The sequence below is a fragment of the Plectropomus leopardus genome, chromosome 7, assembly GCF_026936395.1.
Source record: "Plectropomus leopardus strain MGB_pleo_1.0 chromosome 7, ASM2693639v1, whole genome shotgun sequence".
NCBI lineage: Eukaryota > Metazoa > Chordata > Actinopteri > Perciformes > Serranidae > Plectropomus > Plectropomus leopardus.
Window position 1 is genome coordinate 28,037,033 of NC_142182.1, and position 27,234 is coordinate 28,064,266.

The 27,234-nt window shown below is 39.2% G+C and overlaps 2 protein-coding genes and 2 long non-coding RNA genes across 5 annotated transcripts; 3 read left to right on the plus strand and 1 right to left on the minus strand.

The window, feature by feature from the left end:
- Positions 1–13: 13 nt before the first annotated feature.
- LOC121950495 (periphilin-1) lies at positions 14–20,640 on the minus strand. 2 transcript variants are annotated; one of them, XM_042496515.2, is made up of 10 exons: positions 20,457–20,640; positions 19,812–19,878; positions 18,817–18,884; positions 18,466–18,687; positions 17,937–17,998; positions 14,112–14,174; positions 13,284–13,459; positions 9,287–9,363; positions 7,986–8,123; positions 14–1,002 (listed from the first exon to the last, which is right to left on the minus strand). In XM_042496515.2, coding segments are annotated over exons 2-10 (1,002 nt in total). In that variant the 5' UTR covers positions 19,813–19,878; positions 20,457–20,640; the 3' UTR covers positions 14–807. The 2 variants fall into 2 exon arrangements, with proteins under 2 accessions (XP_042352449.2, XP_042352448.2); XM_042496514.2 differs by having other exon boundaries at positions 19,808–19,878.
- LOC148189212 (uncharacterized) lies at positions 9,371–21,010 on the plus strand. Its single transcript, XR_015777046.1, has 3 exons — positions 9,371–11,115; positions 11,419–11,503; positions 20,588–21,010. It is a non-coding gene; the product is annotated as an uncharacterized LOC148189212 (long non-coding RNA).
- Positions 16,892–18,629, plus strand: LOC121950496 (uncharacterized). The gene is made up of 2 exons (XR_006106326.2): positions 16,892–17,635; positions 17,767–18,629. It is a non-coding gene; the product is annotated as an uncharacterized LOC121950496 (long non-coding RNA).
- Positions 21,011–21,713: 703 nt separating the features above from the next.
- On the plus strand, positions 21,714–26,439 carry LOC121950287 (YY1-associated factor 2-like). Its single transcript, XM_042496230.2, has 4 exons — positions 21,714–21,873; positions 22,178–22,303; positions 25,192–25,344; positions 25,483–26,439. The coding sequence occupies exons 1-4, from the start codon at positions 21,848–21,850 to the stop codon at positions 25,721–25,723; spliced, it is 546 nt and encodes a 181-aa protein (XP_042352164.1). The 5' UTR covers positions 21,714–21,847; the 3' UTR covers positions 25,724–26,439.
- Positions 26,440–27,234: the final 795 nt, after the last annotated feature.

A 27,234-nucleotide genomic window follows, 5' to 3' on the forward strand; every position in this document is an offset into this window, starting at 1 on the left:
AGAGGAGACATCCCATGATTCAAGGCCTTAGCTTTATTTACAAAAGTTATACTAAAAATCTGAAAGATAATATTCACAAGCTGTTTCATTACAACTCAAAATAAGGCAAAAATGCACAATCTACACATAGAAAGTCATTCTTTTCTATGTAAAATCGCACTGCACTGAAAAACATCACGTAAAGTTGGACCCTTTGATACTGGTTTGAGAACACTTGTGTGGCAGTTAGCATGAGTTGCATTTCCTGTCTCATCTGCAAAAAATACAGATGCTAGAAGCATAATACACTTTACATCAATATAGACTCATTAAATGGCTGTGATATAAAAGTTTCATAATCTGATCCTGTCATTCTCTCTGCTGGTATTCTCATAAGTATGACTCAACAAAAAAACAAGCAATACAAAGCAAATATTTAATTATATCCAATATCCAACTCCTGTGTGATTGACTGAGCAAAATCATTTTTGACTAAGTGGTTCATGGTAAAAATGTTGCTGCAGCAGGCTTTCCTTGAAAGTGTATCTTTTGTATTTCACTTCACAATGTCCTTTGGTTTTACTCATAATACTATTAGTATTTCACTGTAACTGTGCAACCATTTAATTTAACGATTTAATATAGCACAGTCTTAAAATCCTGTTTATGTTTCAGCAAGTAAAAAAAATACTACCACTGGATATCCTGTCATTTGATGATAATTTGTGTGAATAATACAATAGATCACTGTTCCTATTATTTTATTAAAGAATAGAGTTAAAATAAAAATGATCAATAAGCGCATTTCAGTGCTTTGTGATCTGCATCTTACTCTGAAATGTCCGGCTGCTTTAATACCTCATCTAGCTCCTTTACAAAGTGCCTAAGTGAATCCAGGCAGCGGTCCTTTAACTCCAGCAGGTTCTTGTCCAGTGGAGCCTGCAGCAGATTATCCAAACTAGGTTCCTTGGCCACCAGCATCTTCACCACTGTGCGAAATGTCTCACAGTCCTGCCTGTAATGCTGCACATAAAACAATCATGTAGGGAATGTCAATATTCATACTGATACAATGAAGTATACAGTTTATAAAAACAAAGTCAAAGCTACAGATTGGTTTGTCTTTGAGGCACTCCAAAGTAAATTAAAGAATTATTCATACATTTGACTTAAAGTTTAAAAAAAAAATGTGTTCTGCTTGTTTATCAACGTAAGGGTAATGTAATCCAGTTTTTTGGATTTTGGTGGTGTGGTTACCCTCGAATTTTAAGGTGGGTTTACATATATATATATATATATATATATATATATATATATATATATATATATATATATATATATATATATATATATAATTAATAGTGACCTTTTCTAAAATACTGCCTTTTTTATGGTGTTGCCATTTAAAATATGATGCCTGCATTGGTCATAGGAGCATTAACTGACTTGTGCCAATTAGTACACGCTTTCAATGTGTTCAGGCCTTAACTGTGCCTTTATTTGCAAGTGTCTCTGGTATAAAGTCTCTTCTAAATATTTGGAAATCTTTGGCCAAATAACAAAACTGAATCTATTGGTATTTTATGCACACAGAATACCTAAATTTAAACAAAATACAAAATAGAGAAAGACATTTCAATTTTTTAGTAAGTAAAGTTAAGTAAGCACCTCTATCTGACAACTCTTTGATTTCTACACTGGCTCTTGCATTGATGCCCAACTGTGAACTTAATGAACCCAGTTCTGGTAAACTGCTGTATTCCATGAAAACAGGTGTGTGAATGTGTGTATGCAAGCCCATTCAAGCGCGTGTTCGCCCATAACAAAAGGGACGTGAGGTGTCAGAGTGTGTTACTGGTGCTGCAGCATTCTTTCACACCACATTGTAACAAGCTCTCACATCCCTCTCAGATTTTACTGCTGACCCAAAACGGCTGTTAAGTCCTTTATTAGAGTCCCAGGTGCAAGCTCACAACATCTTTATCACCTGGAGAGAAAAAGGAGCTAAATGTGGGGCCCTTGCACCAGAGCCACATGAGATGTTTAGGGCTACAACCAGCAATGTCAAGGAGTGGTCTGAAACATCGGGGTGCTTCAGGGTTGAGTTAATGCAGCCCAGATCACCCCTCTCCTCAAATTAGAGTCACTGGAGCAGACAGAAGGCTTCTCTGTGGCTTTAAAAACAACCGCACTCTTGGCCACGACAAGTAAGAAATCAAATCCAATTACTGGTAAAGATTAGATACAGGTCTACTTACAAGATCAAGCTAATGTATGTGGTCACAGAGGTTATATTTAACCCCCTAAAACATACGGTATAATCTCTAGAAAATATCTTTTTTGTAATTTATAAATCAGCTGTAGGTTATGGCGTTATCAGATCGTAAATGGTTAATCTTTGCATCAATTCAAGGGAAGTGTCAAGAGATACGGCCTACTTCTAACCATTTTAGGAATGTGGGTCTTAGCTGTAGAACAAAAATTAGCTGACAGTATCTCATCAAACATTAACTGTCTGTTAAATGCAATAAAAAACAAGCCGTCAGCTTTGTTCGCTTTGAAAAGAAAAATGCTGCCTGTCGACTTTAATCAGCGTCCAGTCCTGAGCAGAATGTGAGGTTAACCGGTTAAACGGCTGTATTCCAGGGTTCTGTCAGTTATGGGGAAATTTAAAGCCACAACTGCTGTTACCCTGCCTAGATACACATTACATAATGTGTATGGAGGCTAACACATGATCGTGTATCCATCAATTTGTATGGCGATCACAAGAGCTTGTGTAAATTCCTTACATCACATATGTCACATGACTTAACTGGACTTGATGAGAATTTCATGAGGGTTTTGAGAGGGGAAAGTCTCTGTAATATATGATTTACTGAAATATGTGGCTGTCACTATTAAGAGAGAGAGAAAAGAAAAACAAATGTAGAGCAGTGAGTCCACAATATTTAAAGAAATTTGCCACAGTCAGTATCAAGATGATCTTTTCCATCAAAACCTGGGAGGGAGCTCAGCTTGGTGGTGCTTTGAACCATAGAAAAGGTCAAAGAAACAAAAATAAAGTGGCATTCAGCTTGGAACAATAAGGATGGAAACAATGCACCACATGGGAAACACATACTGTGTTTACAGTGAAAAGAAAGGTCCCAAAGTAAAAGGCTAAGGGCCCTGACACACCATGGTGACACCTGAGACACAGATAATGTGACACAGACAACGTGACACAGGCAATGTGACATTAGCGACGTGGAGTGACACAACAGTCGACCTTCACTGCCACTGAATCTTTGATGTCATTTAGTGCGTCTGGAAGAGGCTTGACACATAACAACAGTCGGCTGTTAATGTTGGGACCTCAATGAGCATCCGTTGCTGTTGTTTTCGCGGTGCATCCCGCACGGTTGGCACTAGTCTGCTTTTTGTGGGGGGTGGTTCAGCATGCTCATTCGCCCTCAGAGATGACGACGCCTGTCAGTAGATGAAATTACTCTGATTGGCGGTTCAGCTTAGTGCAAGAAGAGAAAATGAAGTGAGGAAAGCAAACAAAGACTTAAGTCAAGAGGGTGTGAGATAAAAAAAAAAAAACTAAACAAAACAGTTAAATTAGGTTAAGATTATTATTTTCAGCCACTGAGCTCTTTAGCAGAAACGTTATTGTTTGTTATTGTCTGCGGGTGCATGCTTAATATCCGTTCTCTCAACATCAGGCTGGGTTGTGAATGTGCTAACTGGCTATCTAGCGCTCTGAATCAGTGCTTCTGGTCTTCCGGTTTCCCAATTCTGATGACAAATACATACAATCGCTGCCTGCTGCTTAGGAGAGTTATTTCCTCTCACGCAGGCGCAGAACGTACTTGGTAGTTGGCCGCTGGCTGTAGCCTTTACAGAAGCTTCTTTGGCCAGGACAGGCGACGTGAGACAACGCAACAGTTGGCCTTCGTTGCCAGTAGATCTTTGATGTCAGTTTGATGTGTCTGGGCCTTAAAAAAAACGTGCATACCTGTTGGAGAGAGAAAACTCCCAGGTGCACAATTTTGTGTGTGTGCCAGACCAGGACCAAAGTAGGCCAAATAAGGTTACATGAAATTATGAAAATAACACCTAAAACTTGGTAGGAGAAAATGAATGGTCTCTATTTTCTGCTCTACCTGCTAATTACAATGATGTCAAAAAGCTGCAACGCCTCCAGCCCCTTTATCACTTCAGTTCGCCTTCATGGCTTTAAAAAAAAAAAAAGTTTTGTCTCTCTTCCCCAGATAATTCCCCTGCTGAACCAGCTGCAGCATGTTCAGAAAGCTGCTGCACACCTAACTGTTCACTCCTGCATCCCTAACCCACATTCTGTGGTACAGTACATTAAATTTTTATATGGTAAATTGTGTTAAATGTTACAGTAGGTTACACAGAGTATAAGCATAGTATATGACTGAATATTTTAGCAATACAGGTGATGATCATCGTATCAAAACATGCATCGTACACACACATGGAAGAAGGCAGGTCGGGTAAACTCCGACAGAAATATCCCAGACTGTGGGGGATGTTTGGACTCACGCTGATGATTTAATGTCTGCAGATCATGTCAAGCGAATTCGCGGCCCCACATAATGATAGTCTTCAGCCCCGACCACAAGGAAGTGAGAGACTCACGACACGTGTGGCCAGCTGAGCTCAGGGTCACTCACCAACACAGGTTTCCCTCTGACTAAACATGAGCTGTCCCCTCTCAGGCTATTCTCAGTCTTTTTAAATAATCTTAATTTAAAAAGAGACAAACAAGACTTCTGAGATTTCAACACCACTACCTCTCAAGTGCAGAATTTCTTGTTAAATTCTCACTAATTGAGCATTATTTTGGAAAGGCAACGCTTCGTTCCAGGTTTGTAGATGTGAGAGGAAACGTAGGGCTAATTGAGACACTAACATGTGTTCCACAAACCAGCACCCCTCTAATCACTTAGGGTTAATTATGTTTGCCATCTTTCAAAACAAAACCTTCCTAAGCTTTTCCCAAGCTGCAGCCTTTGTTGACGGTGATTTCATTTTCACTCCATTATATTGCGAATACACAGTTTTAAACACTTAAAGCACTTGAGGAAAGGGTTGGAAAAAGCGTCCTTATAATGAACTATGAACCCAAATTAAGAGATTTCCCTTGATGGTCCTGGAGCTTAGAAGGCTGTGAGCTATCATGTGCGTACAGGCGCATGACTATGCATATAAAAATGTGTTTAAGATGAAAAGCATCTCTCAGGTTTGTTATAGTGCTGAACAATTGCAGTGTGACTTCGATCGGCTGGCTATTTTTGTAAAAGCTGCTCCCATGTTACTTGAACAAACAGGAAGGGTGCTTTTGACCTGAGCGTGCTCTGTGTGTTGTGAGAAAAGGTTGAAGGGAGGTTCTGCCTAAATTCCCCCCCTTGGAGTGGGAGCTGTGAGCTGATCTTTAAGCCTGATACTAAAGGGCCACACAGGACGGGCTGGAGCCCCAAGAAAAAAAAGCCACACAAGGGGCCTTAAGGAGGAGCCTTAAAAAGTGGGCCTTTGCCCAAATCGGATGTTTGTGGAGGTCCAAATTGTGAACATACTGACAGGAGTGTGTGCTGGGGTATCGGGGTGGGGGTTGGGAAGTGGGGGGGTTTGAGTGTGATTATACATAAGGCACTCACATGGACATTTAGTGAGGCTCTGTTCAAATGAGCACTGATGCAGGCAGGGGTCCTGCATAATAAGGGAAGTGGGGTAATGACTTAAGGGCTGGTACACATTAAGGGATATTAAAAGAGCCATTTTAATCACTCAAGCTGCAAACCGGACCTCTCGATGGAGGGGCCAATAGTTGAAATGGATATGTTTCATTTGCGCTGATTGAGATGATGAATGTACTTCTCTTAAAAATCACTGCCAGGCACTTAGCTTCATTCTGACGGGACATTTTCTATGTTCTATGTTGTTGTTGTTATTTTACATGCTCAAATTTGTCCTGTGGTCAGTCTCCCAAGAAAGATAAAATGCTCCACTGGTCGTCTGTGGCATCAGAAGGTTTACTAACAAAAGCATGCTGGTCATTCCTCCTGTAATAAAATTTAACATTTTGAAACATCTTGACAAGCGGTGGAATAAACAGGGATGTTTACTGTGTCGCTGAATTTGTTTGAGGTTTCTGATTTCATTTATAACCCTGAAACACCCACAGAAAGAATGCATTACAGCAAGCTCTTGGCCCAAAAACAATGAGCTATGCTGGTGTGACAAATCCATTTCAGAGCGATCCGTCCCATGCTAACAGGGCTGTACACACAATATTAAGACCTTGCTGATCAGAGAAAAAGAGCCAGGAAAGACGATAAGATTAAGTATATTTTGCAGTGTGTAAATGACCTGCTGTGGATTGGAACTGTTCCATCAAACCAGGAGGTCCGAGATGCAGCTCTGCCCTCTACCTGATCTGCTCAGTTTGGCAATCCAGCGCAGCAGCGATGGATCAGTGTGTGTTTCACCGAGCCCGGGGCAGATGTTACAGTAAAGACACGGTAGAGGTTTCTGCCTCTCACCACGTCTGTAGAGGCAGTTGGAAATGGCAGGGTAAGCATGTGTGTGCTAATGCCAAGAGACGTACCACACTGTGGGTGGGCCGCCTGCATCCTGCAGGGCAATTCCTGCCCTGCTTTAACGGGAATAGATAAGTGGTACTGTAGTGCAGAGCGATGAAGGGGAGGGAAAAAAGTGCAACTCCAAATAGCAGGCCACAAGAGGCATCACAACCTGAGGTGCTAAGGACTTTTCTGCTGACTTATCCTCCTTCCCTCCACCAAAAAATGTGCCTCAATTTCTTAAATATTACGTGCAGCAAGCCGAGGCACATTTATACACCTTTGACGTCAACCACCTGACTCTCAGCCAAAATCGTAAAGCCAGTGTAAAACATTTGTCTAGATACATGGCCCACCTGGGTAAAGCCCTCACACAGCGACGGGCAAACTCTCAGTGAGGTGAACTCATTAGGGGCCTCAGTTTTGGGGCTGCAATGTTTCAGCTGCAGCAAACACAACAGATTTCTTTATGTAAACCAAATAAACAAGGTGTTTCCATGTGTGTGTGTTGAAAGGGATAGTTTTGGTCTTTTGAAGTGAGATTATATGAGGTACTTATCCATAGTAAGTGTGTTACATACAGTAGATGTCAGTCAGCATGCGCCAGTTTGGAGAGGCAGGCAGGAGTACTGACACAAAAACTAAGCAATGTACTGCTGTGAATTTTATTTTTAAATACGCACTATATTTAAAATAATTTCACCTCTTTACTGTAAAATATCAGACAGCAATTTCTAACAGGGAAATGAAGGCAGACTCCATTGAGAAAAACAGTGACATAACATCACTGAACATAGAAGTTGCCTGTTACTGCTGCCTCGATCAGTTTGTTTGTTTGTTTGTTTGTGTTTTTGTGTGACTTGGGGATTTAAAGGGCTTAGTTCGGATTCAACAATGTTTGTAGACCAGCAGGCCTCTTGTTCATCAAGGTAAAATTACTGAGAAAAACCTTTTTGTTGCTGCCACCCCTCTTTCCTGTCGGTATTCCTGCAACCTCTCTCAATACCTGCCCACTGACACACTGCCTGACCTGGATGTGTCTGCATATTTATTGTACTTCGCTTGTTTAAAGGCTTTTTGTAAAATGAGTTTCAGTATCCCAAAACAAAACAAAAATAATAAAGCAGATATGTAGTTCCTTTAATATAAAGAAACCTTCAAATAAAGCTAAAGTTGGTAATGGAAACTCACTCTCACTTCGTAGCAGATTTTTCCACTGTTTTAAGAAAATAAGGTTTCAGAGCTCAGTAATAGCTGATGATGTCTGGTTGAAATGAAGCTCACTGTAGAATATCAGAGACCCAAAGTTACAATTTTAGAAAGGATCCAATCTAACAAAGACAAAGTTATATTACGGGGAGTCAATTGAATTAACACAAGTACGGTTGTTTCATGGAAAGATCTTACTACCTTCTCAATTTCCAGAGCCTTTGCCTTAATGGCCTCCGACCGGCGAGCCTTGAAGTCGTCCTCTGGTGTCAGCTTTGGCTCCATGCTGGCAGCCGCCACCTCCTCCTCCGTCTCCGCTACGGATGCAGGAGTTTTTTCCTGGTGGGCCAAAGGTTAGGGGTTAGAACTGAGGTCACCAGGTTTAGAAGCTGGTTCTGATTTCAAAGAGTTTCAAATAGAGATAACTCTGCTCTCTTACCAGTGTTGAGTTCTTGTTGTGGAACATGTCTCATTATGCATGCCATGTGTCAACAGTAAACAGCAAAGAGGTCCCATATACAGTACATCTCTTTGATTAAAGGAGCCTTACAGTCAAAGATCAAAGTAAAGGCCCACTGACATAAATAGATGCGGCAGTTATACTCACAGTTAAAGGAAACTTAACCTAAATGTGCACAAATTAAAGGACATATTCTTTTTGTGTTATTTTAGTCTTTATGGTACCATAGTGGTGCTTTTGCCTGTATTGTATGTACTGTATATTTTACCTTTGTATGTTAAAGTTAAATCATCACTGCATAGCAGTTGGGGCCTTGTTGTCTTTAGGGAGGCGCAGGAAAAATTTCACTTCCTAAACAAAAACTGTTAACATTATGTGCAATTTTTGCCAACAAAGTGTGACCATAAATGAAGATTCTGGGGTAGAAAAACAAAACACATTCTGCAGTTCTATTAGACACGAATGAAGATAAACAAAATAAATGAATAAGACAAGAACAAAAGTCAATGCAAACTTGGATAAGAATCTTCACAAGCTATACTCTTTGAGGTTGGTTTAACAGGAACATTCATAGGGTTTCAGAGTTATTGACAAATACTGTTTTTACTGTAATCTATTTGAAGTTACTGTAACTTATTTAAATATAGGTCCCACTTTAGTGTTTTTACATTTTTACCTGCTTATGTGCACATTATGTATGCTTAAACCAAATCATGCCAAAGCCCCTCATTAGTCTAAGGTCATCCCTGTCTACATCAATCCTGAAGAAAGGGGAGAATACAAGATTACAAGAATTATGCAACAAACCCAATTTGTCTTTCTGGGGAGTAAATTTAGTCCACAAAAGGTGTGGCTATGCTTAGGAAATGTGTAGTATATTGCAGTATTGTAGAAGATTAGTGCAAGTAACATCTTTGCACAGCTCACATTACAAATTCACATGCTTCTGTGCTTCATTCTTATTTTACTGACTGAAACATTTTTTTGCAAGAACAACAGTGTATGAGTTTGCCCTAAGATGGTGTTTTTTTTTATTTTTTACCTTTGAAGATGCAGAGCTTTGAGGAGCCTCCTCCACAGAGCTGCTGGGAGTGTGGCTCGTCTGCACACTGGGCTTATCTGTGGAGGAAGTATCATGACAGATGGGAATGGAAAGAACAGCGAGAAAACATCAGATAATGATGTCAAATACAGAGATATGACTAAGGGGGGACAACTACAAAAGGAGGTTGATCTAAATAATACATGAGGGCCACCACAGTATTATTTTAACTTATTTTGCTCTGTATAAAGTACCCCAGTCCTAAAAGAGGACCTAAAACCCAGAAATCTGTTAGTATTTCAGTACCCCGGGTTCTCTCTTCTTAAAGGGAGCATCTTGCTGGGTCAGTGGTCTGGGACGCATGCCACATTAACTGCAGCATCCCTGCTTTGAGATCTGGATAGAGACCACACATCCCTTAGCTCTTTCCACTGTGCTGTCTAATGACTGAAAAATACCATTTTTTTAAATACCCTGGTTGACAATTACTTTCTACTGTGAGACATCAAACAATCACTCACTTGTCATCATGAACAATTGTGAAGCCGAAGTATTACGAGGCAGCTGAAAAGTATAAATCACTGTTTTCTTTAATGCTCCCTTGCGGGATCCTCCCACACAATAGTGGTCGAGGAGTTCAGCTGTGCCTAAATTGAAATATTGTCCTCTGCTGGCTCCAATGTGTCTAGAAAAAACTAATATGACCAAGTTATTTGTTTTTACTGAAGGAATGTCCCACAGTGATTAGAGGGAGCCAAGGTATAACCTCCATCTTCATTTGTGTCCACAAAGCAGACCTTGCAGACACAGAACTGTGTCAAGGTCGGGGTATGCTTAAAACAAACTAGTTAATATGACATTTTTTGTATGTCCAAAGGCAAAGTGTTTGTAGCTGTTCCAAAAGGACAGTCTGTCCTTATTGGCATTCCACAGATGTGTTTCTCAGATTGTCAGTTTTGAGAAGTTACAAAAATTGTTGTATGCAGCCCCCCCTAATGATGCACACTTTTGTCTCTGCGACATCCACGACCATAGATGTCACCCCCTCATTCTCTGAGGACAACTGAAGACAGCTGAGCTAAGCCCGGCACTTCACACCCTCAGTGCCTTCCAGTAAGCTGTAAGAGAATCCTATTCTCCATAATTGGGGTAGGGGGGTTATAGGAGCCTGATCTCCTGAACTAGATTTTCTCAGCCATGTTTAAAGGTAACAGGGTTTCTAATTGGCTTCCTGACCATGAATGTATATGTATGTATGTGAGAGGCAAAGCCCACAGACAGGAAATGCGAGGCAAATTCACAGAGTGATGCATCCTTGTATTTAAAATAATTCGATACAAGGTTTTACTGAAACTGAAACATAAAGTAGCCCCAAAATGTCTAAACATGCGCCAATTAGCAGAACAAGACAACAACAGACTGTAAGATGAGTCCTTTCCCTCACAGCGTTCAAGGAGCTTCTCACTGCAGATTCCAGCAGTGTGAAAATAAAGTCGAGTGTTTATGGCTGTGTTTATGTGATTGTACTCATCATAGTGGATACTGAATTAAAGCATATGGTCAAAGCATTTGAGCCCTGCTACAATGTGCCATCATGTGTGTTATAGCAGGTTTAATGATCCCAGTTGCCATTATTTGACCATGATTGTCATTATCTGTAAATGTAAGATTGAAAGTATTTTATTTTAATGTGCTTTATTTTTGTCAAACATTAGTTTTCCACTGGGACTTGTGTTAATTTGTTGTTGAGTGCCCCTTAGCTCAGCCCCTGCAAGCTGGAGCAGGAAACCCCACTTGTCGCTGCCAGTCTGCTCTACACTATCCATGTGGTAAGCTGCATTTCTGATAAGCTTTCTTTAAATGCTTAAAACACATCGTTTTGTTGAGTTGTAAGATTTCACTTTGTCATGTCGCAATGTTAAAAAGCACTGCTTTATTCAATATCAAGTGTTTGGGTGCTGATATTGATTTTCTGTGAAGTAGTTTGTCGTCTAACCACGTTGGGACTTACCAAAAATTTAATCTGTTTATCGACTTTTAGCTGACTGATTTCTTTCTGTATTTTAGCCTTTATTGTAGCTTATGTGACAATGGGGGTGCTGTGAGCTCTAATGTGATTCTGTTGTCATCAGTCTGCAGTATGTGTTCCCATGAATAAACAGCTGATGAAGCCGAAGAGACAAGACCTGTGCCCAGTTAATCACACAACGCAAGAGAGTGAGTACACAAACTGCTACATGCGTGTTTGTTGTGCATGCCCTGAAGAGGAACTTAGTTATTTTTTTTTACTTTTTTACAACATGTAAGTATTTGGATGTTACAATAAGTAATTATGGCCAATTGTTTTGTTTTGTGTATTGTTACATCCCAATAGATTATACCTATGTAACCTGGTTTCTTAAGTGCATGTAAACACACTGCCTGGGTAACTACAAAAAAGGTGCAAGTCCAGCCCATATCATGTGTTTGGTTCTAAAGGCTTGATCATATCTAGTTTGAGATGCTCTCTAGGTGACATCCCACATTGTATGAGCCAGATTTTGTATATGGGGCTCAGATCTCCAGGGCCCAAAAGGTCTTCAACTGCACCACTACTGTCAGTTTACTAGAACTTTATACCAGGCCTTACAAGTGGTAAGCCCATGTGGCAGAAGCCTGTTATATTGACCAAAATTTTGTAAAAAAGACACTGCACACAGCTTCTGTGCCTGTCATGTGCATGACTGACCCCAGTATACACATTCTATCACTAAAACCCCATTTTTGTGCTTTCTGCTGTGCCGGCCTAATTAGTATCCCAGATGGGGTGGAGTTGGGAGGTACAACTGTTTTCACACAGTTTTATTGCCTCTTCAAAGGGTGGTACGACATGGAGCTAAGCTTTCAGTGCATTAATATGTTTTTGTGTCTAAGAAATCAAAGTTACTGCCCACACCTCTTTGCCTCAGACTAATAATATTGCTTATGTAAGATCTCTTTAAACAAGATTTTGTAAATCCATAAATTTCATTAGCTCAGCATTGTTAATTAAAGTTCTAAGGCCTGTAAAAGTCACATGAGAAAGCATGTGAAATGACGGACCCAGAGTAAGTTTGAAGACATCGTTAAGTTGGTGCATGAACTGCTCTCTCACTGAGGAAAAGGTCAGGCTCTGAATCTAAAGCCAAACCACATCAGTAAACCGAGAGTATCCTTTTTCCCAGCCTCGAAAGTGTGTGTGGCGTTAGTGTAATTAACATTTTAACGTGTTTCAGTGCACCCTGACCCTTCACATTACACACCACTTCTGAAAACAGATGCTTCACCTGGAATGGCTTAATACCTTTGTACTTTATAATTATACGTATGCCTCTGAGAAACGGGAAAATGACCTCTTTGTTGTCAGTGTAGCCTATTATCTATCGAACAATTTCACCAGTAGGTCAATTTGGTTCGGGCAGTTCAGTTTGGTATGCTTTTTTTTGCATTTCCATTGTTAAAAGTGGTGGTTTGTACCTTAACTACCTTTGGAACCATTCCTATTGTTTTGGCCATCCCTTTGCTTTGGATACCTAACACACAGATTTTGTACTAAAAGGTTGAACGGTCCGTTAGAGAATCAACACTTTGACCTGTGGCTGGTTTAACCAATGTTAATACTGTGACAAGTTTTACATACATTAGTAAACTTTAACTTTAAAATGAAACAAGATTTTGCAGCCTCTAGCAGCGGCTGTGGACTGAGAAAAAAAAATGTAGTTCACTGAGCCGACTGCTAGCAAGTCGGAAAGTTTACTTGTTATGTTACTCAATGCATGAGATGACGATGTGAATCCATCAACACACCTTAAATTTCAAAACGACAAGTCTGACCACTCCACCTTTTTTAAAGATATTCCTGTGTAGGTTTTGTGAAGAAGCATGTTCAGACTCAATAATGTAGATTTAGTTACAATGCAAAATTGTAACTGTGGCTTTTTCAAAGCTGTTCAAGATCCACAAAAGTCTTAATACTTACACTTTTGCTGAGCCTGCTGGTAGCTGTGGCCTTTCTCCCTGTCTGGGGAGAAGGTCCTGTTGCTGCTGTTTGATGCCGAGCGGACAGGTACGGATGGTTGGGCCTCCCTCCTCGCAGGAGAGCGATCCCGCTTGATGACTATCGGCGGAGACCTCCTGTAGTCGTCACGGTCTTCTCTACCAAAACAAGCAACAATCAAGAAGTTCAGGAGTCTTGAGTGGTTCAGATCAATCATGTCTATAAAGCTATTTATGCTCTTTTATCTGGACGGCTTGTAGAAAGAACACAGTTTTAAAAGTGTCCTGCACTGAAAATAAGGGATTTAATACTGGCCATGGGAATTGATATTACTTTCCTAAAATGTAATGATTGTATCTCTGCAAATATCTTTGGCATTCATCCCTTTGAGGAAGCTTCAGCTTTGCTTTTAGATTACATTAGATTATATTTCAAACATGTTAAAAAGATCTAAAAAGACAAAATATATTAGTCCTAAAACTAAACAAGAATACTTAGCAAACATATTCAGTAAACAAAAGAAGTATTACATGTCTGAAAAGAAGTAGAAGGAAGTGAAGGTCCTACCCCCCTTTTTTTAAAAAAATATTTTATCAATATACATCATACATATTTCATCTTTCAGTGTTTACTGGGTTCAAAGTACAACACTAATTTTGTCAATTGAGATGTGAAGCCCACATCTTAAATCAAAAACTTGATACTTGATTTTGAGTCTTGCCTGCTGGCACTTTGTTAAATGTATATTAGATAGCTCTGCTGATGGCAGGGATGTGACGGCAGTGACGGGCCTCTCTGTCTGGCACTGACCTTATAGGAGGGCCTGACCCTCGACCTCTGCTGCGGTAATATGGACCACCTCTTCCATTGTTCCTAAAAAACAAAAAAATACAGCCTTTTTAAATACAAACAAATCAATCACTGGCAGAGCTGCTCTGCAACTTGGCAACAACTTTTTGGAAAAAAAAAGTCCACGGAAAAAATATTATGAATAAATCAATGTAAAATTAACTTCTTTTTTTTTATCTTTAATGGTTTAAGAAGAAAAAATGTTTGTCAGTAAACTCTCTCGGATGGGTAATGGAAACAGAATAAAAAGAAGACAAAAACCACGAAGACTTAACTTCAGTCTCAGTGGGGCACTGATCAATTTGTGGAATTGAGGCAATCTTCTACTTTGGCACACGCAACCGTTGGCAGACAGTTGGACCAATTTTGGTCTTCTTTCACTACTATCTGTCTCCAATTGGAGGCAGAACCATGATTACGCCTAAATATGGAGCTGATGTCACAAAGCGCTGTCACCAAACATGTTCAACCATGTAGTGTAATAATTATCTTAACAGGCCTAGCACAAGTACTGAGACTTTACTGTTCACTGCTTGTTGTTTTTTAATGATTTTTTGGATTTAAAGCTTGTGTCTGAACAACAACCTTTAGGTTCAGAGGTATAAATGACCCAAAGGCACCTGGTTGTTATGACCTCTGCCTGAACTCAAGCAGCATCTCAAACAAAGAGCAGGTCTAACCTCAAACTTTTATGACTCGAGGTCTGTTTGAAGTAGCCAGGACTCAGCCTGCCAATTGCCAAACACTGAATTGCCATCCATGCAGTACAAAACTAACATCAAAAGGCCACAGACAGAGAAAGAACTGAACTTTATTTTGGGAAAACTAAAAAGCCTACAGAGAGTAAATCAAGCAGCTATCAGTCAGACACTTGCCAAAAAATGACATACATCTGAAAGGCCATGCCTCAGTGCAGAATCAGAGACATACTGCAGAAAGTATTCTCTTGCTACTGACTGCCACTGCACTAAAATATTACCATGACAATGCAGTATTTTGATGAGTCATGAAGCCTAAAAATACCTGTGAGTCCCAGGAGACACAACAGACTAAAATAACACCTGATAATATTGGCGTCTTTATTCCTTTTGCTTTTTTTTTTATACCAAGTGAAAACAAGGCTGGCTTATATGAGGATAAAAATAATGAAACGGATGAATTTTTTTAAAAGATAGTTTACAAAAACAAGTGTGTCACCAAGATGCCACTGCAGAACTTTATGACACTGATGCACCGCTCGTCTTAATCCCACATTCCTTAAACTTGAGGTTACAACGTTGGTGCAGAGTTTTCGACGTCGCCGCTGAAGTTACACCGTTAACCCTCATGATTATGCAATTTTTTGGGCTTACAGAACCTGGAGTGTCTGGAGTTTCTGTCTTGTGCTAGGATTTGGGATCATACGGACAGACCTCCTGCCTGGTTCTCTGGGAGATAGGAAGAGGTCAGAGGCAATCAGCTGCTTCTTAACAGGAGAAGCTGAAGCACAAACTCCCCCCATACCCAAATGCTGCTGTCCTGACAGAAAAGATGGAGCATTATTATGTGGGTGCCATTATAGGATGAGTTAGGCTTGTGACAGTTCTTCAAATCTGTCTTAAAATGATAGTCAGACGCAAATGCCCGCTGTAATTGTTTCTGGTTGTTCCCTGTTAAACCTGGCCTTTAAAATATCACTTGCTAATGTGCTTCCAAAGTAAGTGATGGAGGTTTAAATCCACATTTCTGTTCTGAGCAAAAATAAGTGATTTTGATCTTTATATATCTAATATAAATGTAAATTTCATGCAGAAAGGACCAAAAAAGACACAAGGCATACGCTGCTCAGAATATCTGAGAACTGTGTGGGTGTTTGACTGAAGAGGGAGTGGTCCAGCTGTTTTTCCTCTCAGGGTGGGGTAAGGGGTGGGGGTGGGGTTGTTTGGCTGAGTGAGTAGACACTAGTGCCCTTTGTCCCCCTCTCCAGCCCGGTATGACTCCTGGAAAGGGGAGCCTGGGCCCGTAAACTGTTGGTATGTTGAAGAGTGTGTGTTGATGTAGGAGTTATAACTGCTGGACTTAGCTGCTCCATGAGGGGTTAAAGCTCTTCAGCTTACCTTAAGAGCAGTGTGGTCACAGATAATTGAAAAATGCTTTCTAAATATATTTTCAAAAGCTTTATGTTTCTTTCATTTCATTTGCCAAAGCAACAATTTGTAAAAAAAAATAATAATAATAATAATAAAATAAATAAATAAATAAATATATATATATATATATATATATAGAGAGAGAGAGAGAGAGAGAGAGAGAGAGAGAGAGAGAGATGCTATCTTCCTTTTTTCTCCTATAGGCTGGAATGCAGGAGTATAGAATTTTACATTTTAAACTCAGCTTGCTTAATCCATTACATTCAAAGAAAGTCACAAACTATGTTCTATCAAGCTATTTTTCTTCACCTTTCAAAAGACTGAACTCTGCCTCCACCTTGTGGGCAGTTTTATGCATTACACAAAGAATTCAGTGAAGAAAGAGACTGAAATCATCACTGTAGTAAAAATTCTTTTTTTGCTTTATTTTTTGTGTTCCCATACCCATACTACTATACTATATAGTATACCAGAAAAAGACTGAGTATATCTCAATGCATACTATGTCAGACGCAGTATGCCAAAAATACCAGGATGTTCTACTGCATCTGGTGGATTTTGTAGTGTGCAAGTTGCATGCTTTTCTGGCTATTCTGACCCGATTCTGATACGTAAAATCGACTGGGCTGCAAACAGATAACAGATGATGACAGCTGACAGAAGTGGCAGTGACGGTTAACAGCGCATTAAAGTGACCGATGACCAGTCCAATAGCAGTATAATTTTCTCATAAATTAATTGTTTAAGTGTACAAAATAATCATAGTGATTACCCACAAAGAAAAAAAATAACAAAAAGTGATAAAGAAATACACATCGAGGATGATTTTAGTAATATAAAATGTTTGAATCCAAAATGTATACAGTTATAACTGAAGGGTAAAACTACATGCATTGCCAAGTAACAACAGCAGAGCTCAGCAAATGGTGTTTTCTTTGATCTCCATGGTGATGGATATTTGAGTTAGAAGTTTTTAATTTTTAAAATTTTCTTTATTGACTACAAGATCATTACAAAAATGCATACAAGTTGTTGTGAAGATACAGTATTTCCTGGCTGTGCGCAAACCACATGCAACAGTACATACTATTTTAGTGCAGCAATGGTACTGATTAAAAATAAAAATAATGAGTATGTGATTTGGAATGCACCCTTTGGCACTTCTTCTCCTCACTTATCTCACTTCCTTTACCTCACTTCCTTTCCTCCCCTATCCTCAGCACTGTTCGGTTCCTTTCACTCTTTGTTCACTGCTCATTATTCATTGCTTATTGGTACCACCTGTTCACTCCCTATTTAAGCCCTGCACACCTTTCACTCACTCTTTCCTGATGGTCACATGGGGCGGCGGTGCTGGTAAGCAGAGTTTCTGTCTCTTTAGTTTATTCTGTGCATGATTATTTTAATCCTGAGAACATTATTTATCCTAAATACAATAGACAGTTGGCAAACTTGACTTGAGTTCTATTTTTTTGTATCTCTTTCAGATTTACAACCCCAAGTGTTTTCTCCCCCTTTGTGTTTATTTGCAGTTTGACATTGGGAAATAAACCATTCTCATGGCTGATACTTCCTGACTGATGCTCATGATGGTACACTTTCTTCTTCTGAACCTCCTTAACAAACACAAATTAACAGAACAATGAGTATTAATTACCTTGAGACCAACTGATGCCTCAAATCATCTCGTCCATAAGACTGTTGGGAGTACGGGCCGTCCTAGAAAAGGGGGGAAAAAAAAGCAATTACAAAAACCTTAAGGTTCCCTGTGGAGTTTCATTGTTTTGCCTTGTTTGTCTTCTGAGTACAATGTACACGCATTTCAGAACCGGCGACACATGCAAATGGTTCCACTGATCAACACGTGTTAATGTGCAAAGATGATATGCTGCAACACACCAGCAAAGACAATGAAGTTTGTGAAGTAAAAAGTTTTAACTGGAAAATCTTACAAATTATTGATGGAAACAACAAAAGCTCCCATGAACCCACTTTAATGTATTTGCTATTCTGTTTTTGACATTTAGTTTGGAGTCAAACATTAGGATATTGTTCCTTGTTCTGACTTAATCATCTAAAAATTAAAAAATAAACCTACACTTAGAGCCTCTTTTCACTTTTTTTCAAACCTGAGTTACAGTAACTTGATTTTAGTTTATAAAGTGTGCATGCCAAGCTTGTCTTACATGTCGTGGCGGTGAGTTATTTCTGCGGAAATTGCCAAAGTTATCGTCATAGTATCGGCGATCATAGGCCCGGTAACTGTCTTCTCCGTGAGATTCTCCTGCTTCCTGGTAATGTCGAGGATCACCGTACCACTGGTCATCATAAGCTCTGTCATATTCCAAAAGTGGCCGAGGCATACGACTCCTCTTCTCAACAATATTAACAACTCGATGGCCTGTCACCTGAAATTAAACATAAGTTTATTTACATGAAACAGCTGTTCTTTAAAAAAGATTAAATTTGTAGGTGTTTGGAACTTCCCCCTATTTCAAGTCTAATATTTAGGCTATGCAAAACAATGTCCTCCTTACCTCCCTTGAATCCGGGAAGCACTCTTCATATGCCTCTCTGATTGATCTTGAACCACGTCTGTATGCCACTGCAAAGAAACACAGTGAGTTTGACTATTAGTTGAACAATGAGTTCAAAGTAAAGCTGTGAAGATTGTTGTTTGTTTAATGAATATGTGATGAAAATATGCTGTGCCCATCACAGAATCATTTATCGAAAAGCATGTTAAATAGTCATATTTAGTATGCACATTTGAAACTTTTTAAATCATTGCATATTATACTGATTGGTCAAGGTTCCAGCTACCCTGTTATTTTCAGTGGGTCTTTTTCCAGACTAAAAGCTCATTGAAAACCGGTCTCTCAGGAGATTTAGTGGGAAAATCCCTTTTCACCAAACCAGAGGAAATAATGAAGGAGCAGGAGTCTGCAGAGACGGATGATAATGAATGCATTCTCCCCAAAATTTTCTGTGTCAAGAAACTGGAAATACAAACAGGGCAAAGCACCACAATGTCGTATAGGCTTTATTAACTTGCTGAGCATGTGAAGTAAAAATTTCAGCCTGCTGGAGACCAGACCAGCTCCCCTTTTAAAAAAAAAAAAAAAAAAAAAAGTCCAGTGTATCTGCCCTTCCCAAATCTGCTTTACATACATATAAAGCATGCGTGAGCTCTCTCCTGGTTTAGATCATGTTTGCATACAAAATAAGACCTTTCAGGAGAGGGGGGTTTCAGTATGAAATATGTATTTAAAACAATGTTTATTTTTTGTTTTAATGAGTAATTATAAATCTTAGATTCAAAATTAAATTTGCGTGTCATTGCTTATTTTTTTGGATAAGCATGATTTATTGCTGGCTGCCTTGGGTCACCTTAGCAGCTGGGTCCCAGTCAGCTTTCCCCTTTTTCATACCTTATAGGCAGACCCAAAACAGACCGGTTATAGGTTGAAGTCTGGGTAAAATACTAATTACATTTTCATACTTGTAAAACCAAGTACCGGTACTCACTCACTGTGGGAGGAATGGTTTTGGTCCCCTGCCTGATATGCTCAAGATGTGTCAGTTGAGACAGATGAACCCTGAAGAGGAAAAGGTTTAACTTTATCTGACTCTTAGCATATTAACATTTACACATCCACACACACAGAAAACAGAGCCTTGTCACACTCTCACTCACACACACACACACACAAGCTGACCTTGACTTCTCCACTCATAACTCCAACAGACAGTATCTCTGCCATTATTTTTATGCATTCACATATTCCTACATTTCTGATATGCCAGTCCAAGGTAATTGTTTAGGCCACTATTCAAAATATGAAAATGTATTTTTAAAAAATCAGTAATGGGTCCCCTACCACACTCACACTTGTGAACAGTGAGTTCTTGTCATAAATGGTGCCTTCTGCAGGGACACTGCTGCACCACTTTTCCTTTAAACTAACAATCATAAATACCAGATTTTCTTATGACCGATAGGGATTGTGAGGGACTGATAAGAGAAACACGGACTTTGCGTTGTGCTGAAATATATGAAGGTATTACAACTGACTTGACAAAGCAGCGCGGTGATGACACTGTTATTAGCAAACCTAGCGAAATAGCATCACAGCACAAGAGGAAGTCGTAAAAAAAACAAAAACAAAACACTCACCAAATAATGATTTTAATACTTCTGATCACAAAGTGCGTTTTGCATACTTCCCCTTTCGCTACAGGACAAGTAGACTTAAATCCAAGTTACACATCAGTCTCTTCTTCTCTTCTCTTCGTGTTCATCTGCAGGGAGGGAAACCAAAACAACCGAAACTACAACAGCATCACCTTTTCCTGTTTGCTGTTCTTCGCTGAACATTATACTTCCGGAGCAGAGTGCGCTGCCGCCCCTGGCGGCGACTGATAGGAACGTGCAAACTTTCTCCTGTTGGCCAACAGCGGAAGATCTTTTACTTCACTAAAAGTAGCAATACCATAGATAAACGCATTAAAATTTAAGTATCCAAAGTGAAAGCACTCATTGCATATCCATCTTCACTTTTTGCACACTTATTTGCACTTTTTTTATTGCTATTTTTTAATCTTTTTGTTTGGTTATTCTCTGTACATACTGTACATATCTTTATCATTATCATTTGTAGTTTATTTTATTTTATTCTATTCTGTTTTGTTCTATGTCAAGTGCCTTCATTTCTATGTATATTTGCTTGCTCGTTTGCTGCTGTAACAAAACTATTTCCTTCACAGGATTAATAAAGTATTTCTATTCTATTCTAGATTACAATATGGCCTCTTTCACTGTTATATTTTATATTATAATCATAATATAATGCATGTTATAATGTAGGCAGCATTGTAATGTTGTAGCTAGGCTATTTTGTTTTTCATACCTCAGAGTGTAGTTGTCCATATCAAAGATAGTTTAACAGTGACATATTTATGTGATGTGACAGTTCAGTTTCTGTGTGTGTGTGGTTGTTGGTTGAACCAGTGAGTAGTTTCACATGATGTTCAATATCTGTCAGAAAAGCAACAATATCAGGTTGTTTTATTACTAAACTTGCATTTATGTGTGATTTACTTTGCTTAAATCATTACCAAACTAATTATTAAAAGTAGTTTGTCCTCTTTTCTTGGGTAATTGAGGAGGCCAAACACCACCAAATAATGTAAAGTCTTATATGGTCCATAATGAATCTGCAAATGCCCTTCCATAATTTCTTGGTGTGAAACAAAGCCAAAAAGATGTATAACAGTTTCAGTGTTCATCACAAAGAGCACTGCTTGTCTATATGTCTTTTTTATATATATTTCTGCGTGTAGTGATTGGCAGGGACCGTGCCGTAAAATCTACAAAGCGCCTTTCATCACTGTTGTGTCACATTTATTGCTGCCTCTGTTGTGATTACATTAAAGGTGATTGGGTGAACCCGTGTCACGTGACCGTCCTTCGACAGGAGTTTCCACGACAGCTGAGTAGCAGCTAAATGCGTCTTTTCACCTGTAACATAGACCCTTTTTAACACCAGTGACTCCAAGTTTCGTAGCATGGCAGACAAGAAGAGCCCTACAAGGTAAAAGTGTCGCTCGTGTCTCTGCGTGAAGACTTTATCGGGCCGTGTGAGGACAGAAAGCTCGGTGAATGGATGGAGCTGTGTTAAGTGCTCATGGCGGCTGGCTGTTAATATGGGGCAACTGCCTGTGTGAAACTGAAAGCTCTCCTCTCCGCTATGACTCACTCATGAGCAGAAAACAACTTTAGAGTCGTGTCAGTTTTGCCTTTCCGGTTACCGTTACCAGACAGGGCTATTTGTAAATGACCGCGCTCGTTGAAAATGTGGCGTTATCACAGTGTTTATGTTTTGTTTTTGTCTGAAGGCCAAAGCGGCAGCCGAAGCCCTCCGCCGACGATGGGTACTGGGACTGTAGCGTGTGCACGTTCAAGAACACCGCGGAGGCGTTCAAGTGCATGATGTGTGATGTCAGGAAGGGGACGTCCACTCGGTGAGAACAACTGTTCATTTTTTACACATCAAAGCACTGCACAACTATTTTAATAGCATGGTAAAAAAAAAAAGTACACCCAGCTGCAGTTGTGTAAGGTGCACCTATCTATTACAACATCCCTGCAAAGAGTTATCTTCATATTAATGTCCACTTAATGTGTTAATGTTGAAAAGGTTTTAGGTGTTGTTGATTCAACTTAATTGACCTTTTTTTTTTAGAGTGTAAAGCTAGAACGTGGTAGGAGTGCTATGCAGATTATCACTGTTGATTATTCTTGTAGTGTTTGTGTTAGTACCAGCCATGAAGAAGATGTGTATTTCAATCTGTGGAATGAGTTGGATGAGGAACTCAGGCGATTCAACATTTCTTGTTTCAACATGCACAAAAATATTATTTTGCAAAGGTAAAAGAATGAGGAAGGACTTTAATCACAGTCATGTCTGTCTGACACAGTATGACTGGCGTTGTGCACACATTTCAAATTACTGTTTATTAACTGTATATTGTAGGGGTCGACTGATATTGGTTTTTCAGAGCCGATGACGATTATTAGTAATGGGACGAATAACTGATATTTGAACCCCACATGCATTTACAATAAAAATGAAAATTTTTCAGTTGAAATTTAGAATTTGGATTATAACAAAACTCCAACAAAAAACTTTGTTTAAATGCCTAATGTACAATCCAAACTGAAACTTTCAACATCATATACAGCAAGTTCCCTGCAACTTTTTTTGAAATAAAGTTCAGTGAAAATTTAAATAAGACATGAATTACTAAAAATAGCTCACTGAGGTTTTACGAAGTAAAAGTTCCTCCCATGCTGACACTTTCTTTGCATGTACTGCAGACTGCCCTCCGTGGTGTCGGCTGGGTGTAAAAGACACACTTTTTCATGAATTATTTGAATTTGCGGTCATTAAAGTAAAACAGTGATACAGATAATCAGCAAAATTCCAGATATCGGCCCCAATAATTGGCCAGGCTGATAATTTTTTCGACCTCTGGTATATTGTGTGTATGGTTTTGTGCAGGTGCATGCATGTATGTATGTACGCATATTATGTTCAATATAGATTAATATGCATGTATGTATAGGCCGTACATGTAAATTTGGTGTGTGTGTGTGTGTATATATATATATATATATATATATATATATATGTGTGTGTGTGTGTGTGTGTACATGTATGCATATTTGTATGTATACGGATATGTGTGTGTATGTATGAGTCTGTGTGTAAATATGTAAGTGTATGTGTATATGTTAGACATGAAATTCACAAATTAATTAAGTGATAAGCTTAAAAGGGGTTGTTATATTAATAAGTTTATACTTCCTCCTACTCCTTTCTAAACATGTAGGATGCAATTTCTCATTGCTTATTGAATCTATTCATTGAGTATAAGTTATCATCTACTTTTGTTCTTGCCATTTTGTTTTATTTTCAATCTTTTCTATTAGTTTGTTTTGCATGTTTAAAATAATTATCTATATCTATGCCATGAAAAATGTCATAAAACGATCATATAAACATCATGGCACAGTGCACTTTGCCCTTGCGGCCCTGAATCAAATGCTCCCTAAAAGTTCAGTCATCAAACCTTTCAGACCCTCTGATCTAAGATTCTTGTGTCAAAATTCTCTAAAATGATACTAACTTTTCCTCCTAAACCCCCTCTCAGATTGGGTCGCAGAAGGTGTAGATTGAAAATGCTGCAATAATTTCTGCCGTCCAAAGTTACTGTTACTTTTAGTGTGAAATCTCCTCTTTATATCATTGTGCCTCCACTGCAGCACATTTAAAAGCCGTGACACACCAAGCTGACGTCAGAGAACTAGCAGCGAAGAAAGCCCCCTGCTGCATCGCCATCATGTCACCGTGTCAACTGCCAGCCAGCACCGACGTTCTGTGCCGGCATGAGAGGAGATACGTCTCCATACCAGCAGGCAGCGGTCGTCTGTAATTATCATTCAGAGAGGGAAACCGGAGGACCGTCATGACACTAGTTACCCAGTTAGCACATTAACAACACACCCTAATGTTGACAGAATAAAGCCTATTTATCGCGCACCCATGAACAGCAACACAAGCCACCACAAAACTTTTCTTCGTCTTAACTTCAGAATCAGCAGGAAAAGTGGATCAGGTCCAACGGTGCAAGACACACTGCAGCGACAAGGGGCGTGGATGTTTGCCGTCAGCCCAGTGTGGGCAGACAGCCAGCTGTCAGCTTGGTGTGTCAGGGCCATAAGCAATACAGTCGGGAGTAACAGTAACAGGGCTTTTAAAGGTTCAGTGTGTAGGATTTAGTGCCATCTAGCAGAGAGGTTTCAGAGCTAAAACTTCTGCCATGTGCAAAGTGTGTGGCAGAATTATGGTGGCCAATGTGAAACGAAGAATGGCCCTATTTAGATCCAGTGTTTGTTTGTCTGCTCTGGACTACTGTAGAAAAACATGGACATTGTGGAGAAGGACCCAACCTGTATGTAGATATATAATCACTCATTCTGATATTACAATAATACAACCTTTCTTATTTACAGGTGATTATATTCTAATGAAAACATAGTTCTGAATATTATATTCCATCTCTGCTGATAGATACCCCTAAATCATACACACTGGACCTTTAAGAGTGCAACTCTGAAACGTCCACTTGACTTGAAGTCAGACTACTGAAGCGTCATGTTAACTTCAAATGACCTTTGACTTTTTAATCAAAGGTTCCGTTTTAAATAATTGTTGTAAGCCCCATGCTCCTCCTGGTCATACTGAATAGTTACACGTTGAGCTGCAAACCACATCCTCAGTCTACTTGCAGGTCCAAAGATATAAATACAACTATAAATCCAATAACTGTTTTTTTGTCTCTTCCAGAAAACCACGACCCGTTTCTCAGCTGGTCGCACAACAAGCAAATCAGCAGTTTGCACCCCCTACACTCCCTAAAAAGGAGAAAAAAGAAAAATCAGAGAAGGACAAGAGTGATAAAGAGCCGACACTGAAAAAGAAAAGCCATAAAAAGACGAGGTAATGAATTCATGTTTTCAAAGGACTCATCATACTCAGCGGTCTTTGATCTTGTCGCTGGGCTTTGTTACCACTGAATATTCAGTATCCTCCGAGCAGTTATGAAAATCTGTTTGTGTTTCTCCGCCTCCTCACCAGGCCCAGGTTAAAAAACATAGACAGGAGCAGCGCCCAGCACCTAGAGGTCACAGTTGGAGACCTGACTGTAATAATCACAGACTTTAAGGAGAAAGCCAAACCCACGTCCACTTCAACAAGTGCTGCCTCAGCAGATCAACACAGTCAAAGCGGCTCAAGCTCTGATAACACTGAACGAGGGCTCTCCAGATGCTCTTCGCCCCACAGGGAAGGCTCGCCGGTCAACGGAGAGACTCACTAACCTTCACAATCCCAGTCAGCACAACCCATTCTTCTGCACTCTCAGCAACCTCAACCAGAGATTAAACTTCAACATGCACGTTTTTTTTTTTTTTTTTTAAATAATACTATAAATGCCAATATGATAGCATTCACTTCCTTTGGGGCTGTACTTTTCACTGCCTTCTTATGATGATATACAATTCAGGAGTCAGGACGTACGCTCAAAGAACTGATGCAGTGAAATCTGTCATGATCAGCTGAAAAAAGGAACCGTAGCATTACATCCTGGATGTCAGTGGAACTGTGCATTGTGTTGTGGTGACGTGTGTTGTAACACCTCAGTGTTATGTCACATCACACTGAGCTGGTCACTGCTGCACTGAATAAATGACACATTATGAAAGAAAATATGAAGACGTCATCTCAGAATTGTAGTTTATCCTTGAATTTTGTTATCGTTGTTTGCACTTAATGGCATCCTGCGTTCATAATAACATGTTGTTAGCATTATTTCCACTTTGTCGTTATCAGTAAATCATAACAATGTTGGTTACTGGCTTTCATTTTATGCCATTGGATGCAATTTTTTTTTTTACTGTCTAACGTGAGTAAAAATATTGAATAATTATTCTAAGTATGCTTCTCCTTCACTTGGTAGAGTTAAGCATGATTTAATCTATAGAATGGTTTATATTGTAAAATAATGCTAAATAAAATAAGTTGTAGATACTTGGATATGGTTTTAATTTTTCATTTGTTTAGTTATAAAAGTAGTTTTACTGTAACTTAACTATTCTTTCCCATGAGTTGCTTTAGCATTAGTTGTTGGACTGTATTGTTGAAATTTTAACCTTTTTTTTTTCACACAGACCGACACATTCCATAAATGCAGGCAATGAAAAGCCAATAAAATAGGTATTTACGTGGCCAGTTCAGGTCAATCAATGAGTTGCACACAGCTCACTGTCCTGTCTCAACCCTCATCATGTTCCTTTTACTTGTAGTTTGGTGGGGGAAATCGTACTAATATTTAAGAATTTCCACCTGCTATTTTAAGTCGCTGTATTTTATATATTTTAGAGTAAAGTTTTGCACTTTTTACACCTCAACATTATTTGAAAGCCAGGCACTCTACATATTATGATTTTGCAATGAAAATGTGATTCCTTCAAAAGGATGATGCATTGTTTCAAACAGTCCAGCAGCTACAAGATTTAAACTTCTGTTTACACATAGGTAGTATACTCAGGTAATACTATGACTTTTGATACTTAAGTATAGCTTGCTGCTACTACCTCCGTACTTTTACTCCGTAATGAGTGTCCAGTTGCTGTATTTATCATGCATACTACTTTAACAATCCTCATTTTTAACTACCACATGGCAAGAAAAAGGGGAATTGGACTGAATCACTTTGGCAACCATCTACAACCATGTTTTACCTTGTATTTCCACTCTGTTTGGCTTATTATTAATGATGTACTTATACACCTTAGCTTTGAGTCATTGGTAGCATAGGTGTAGATGTTT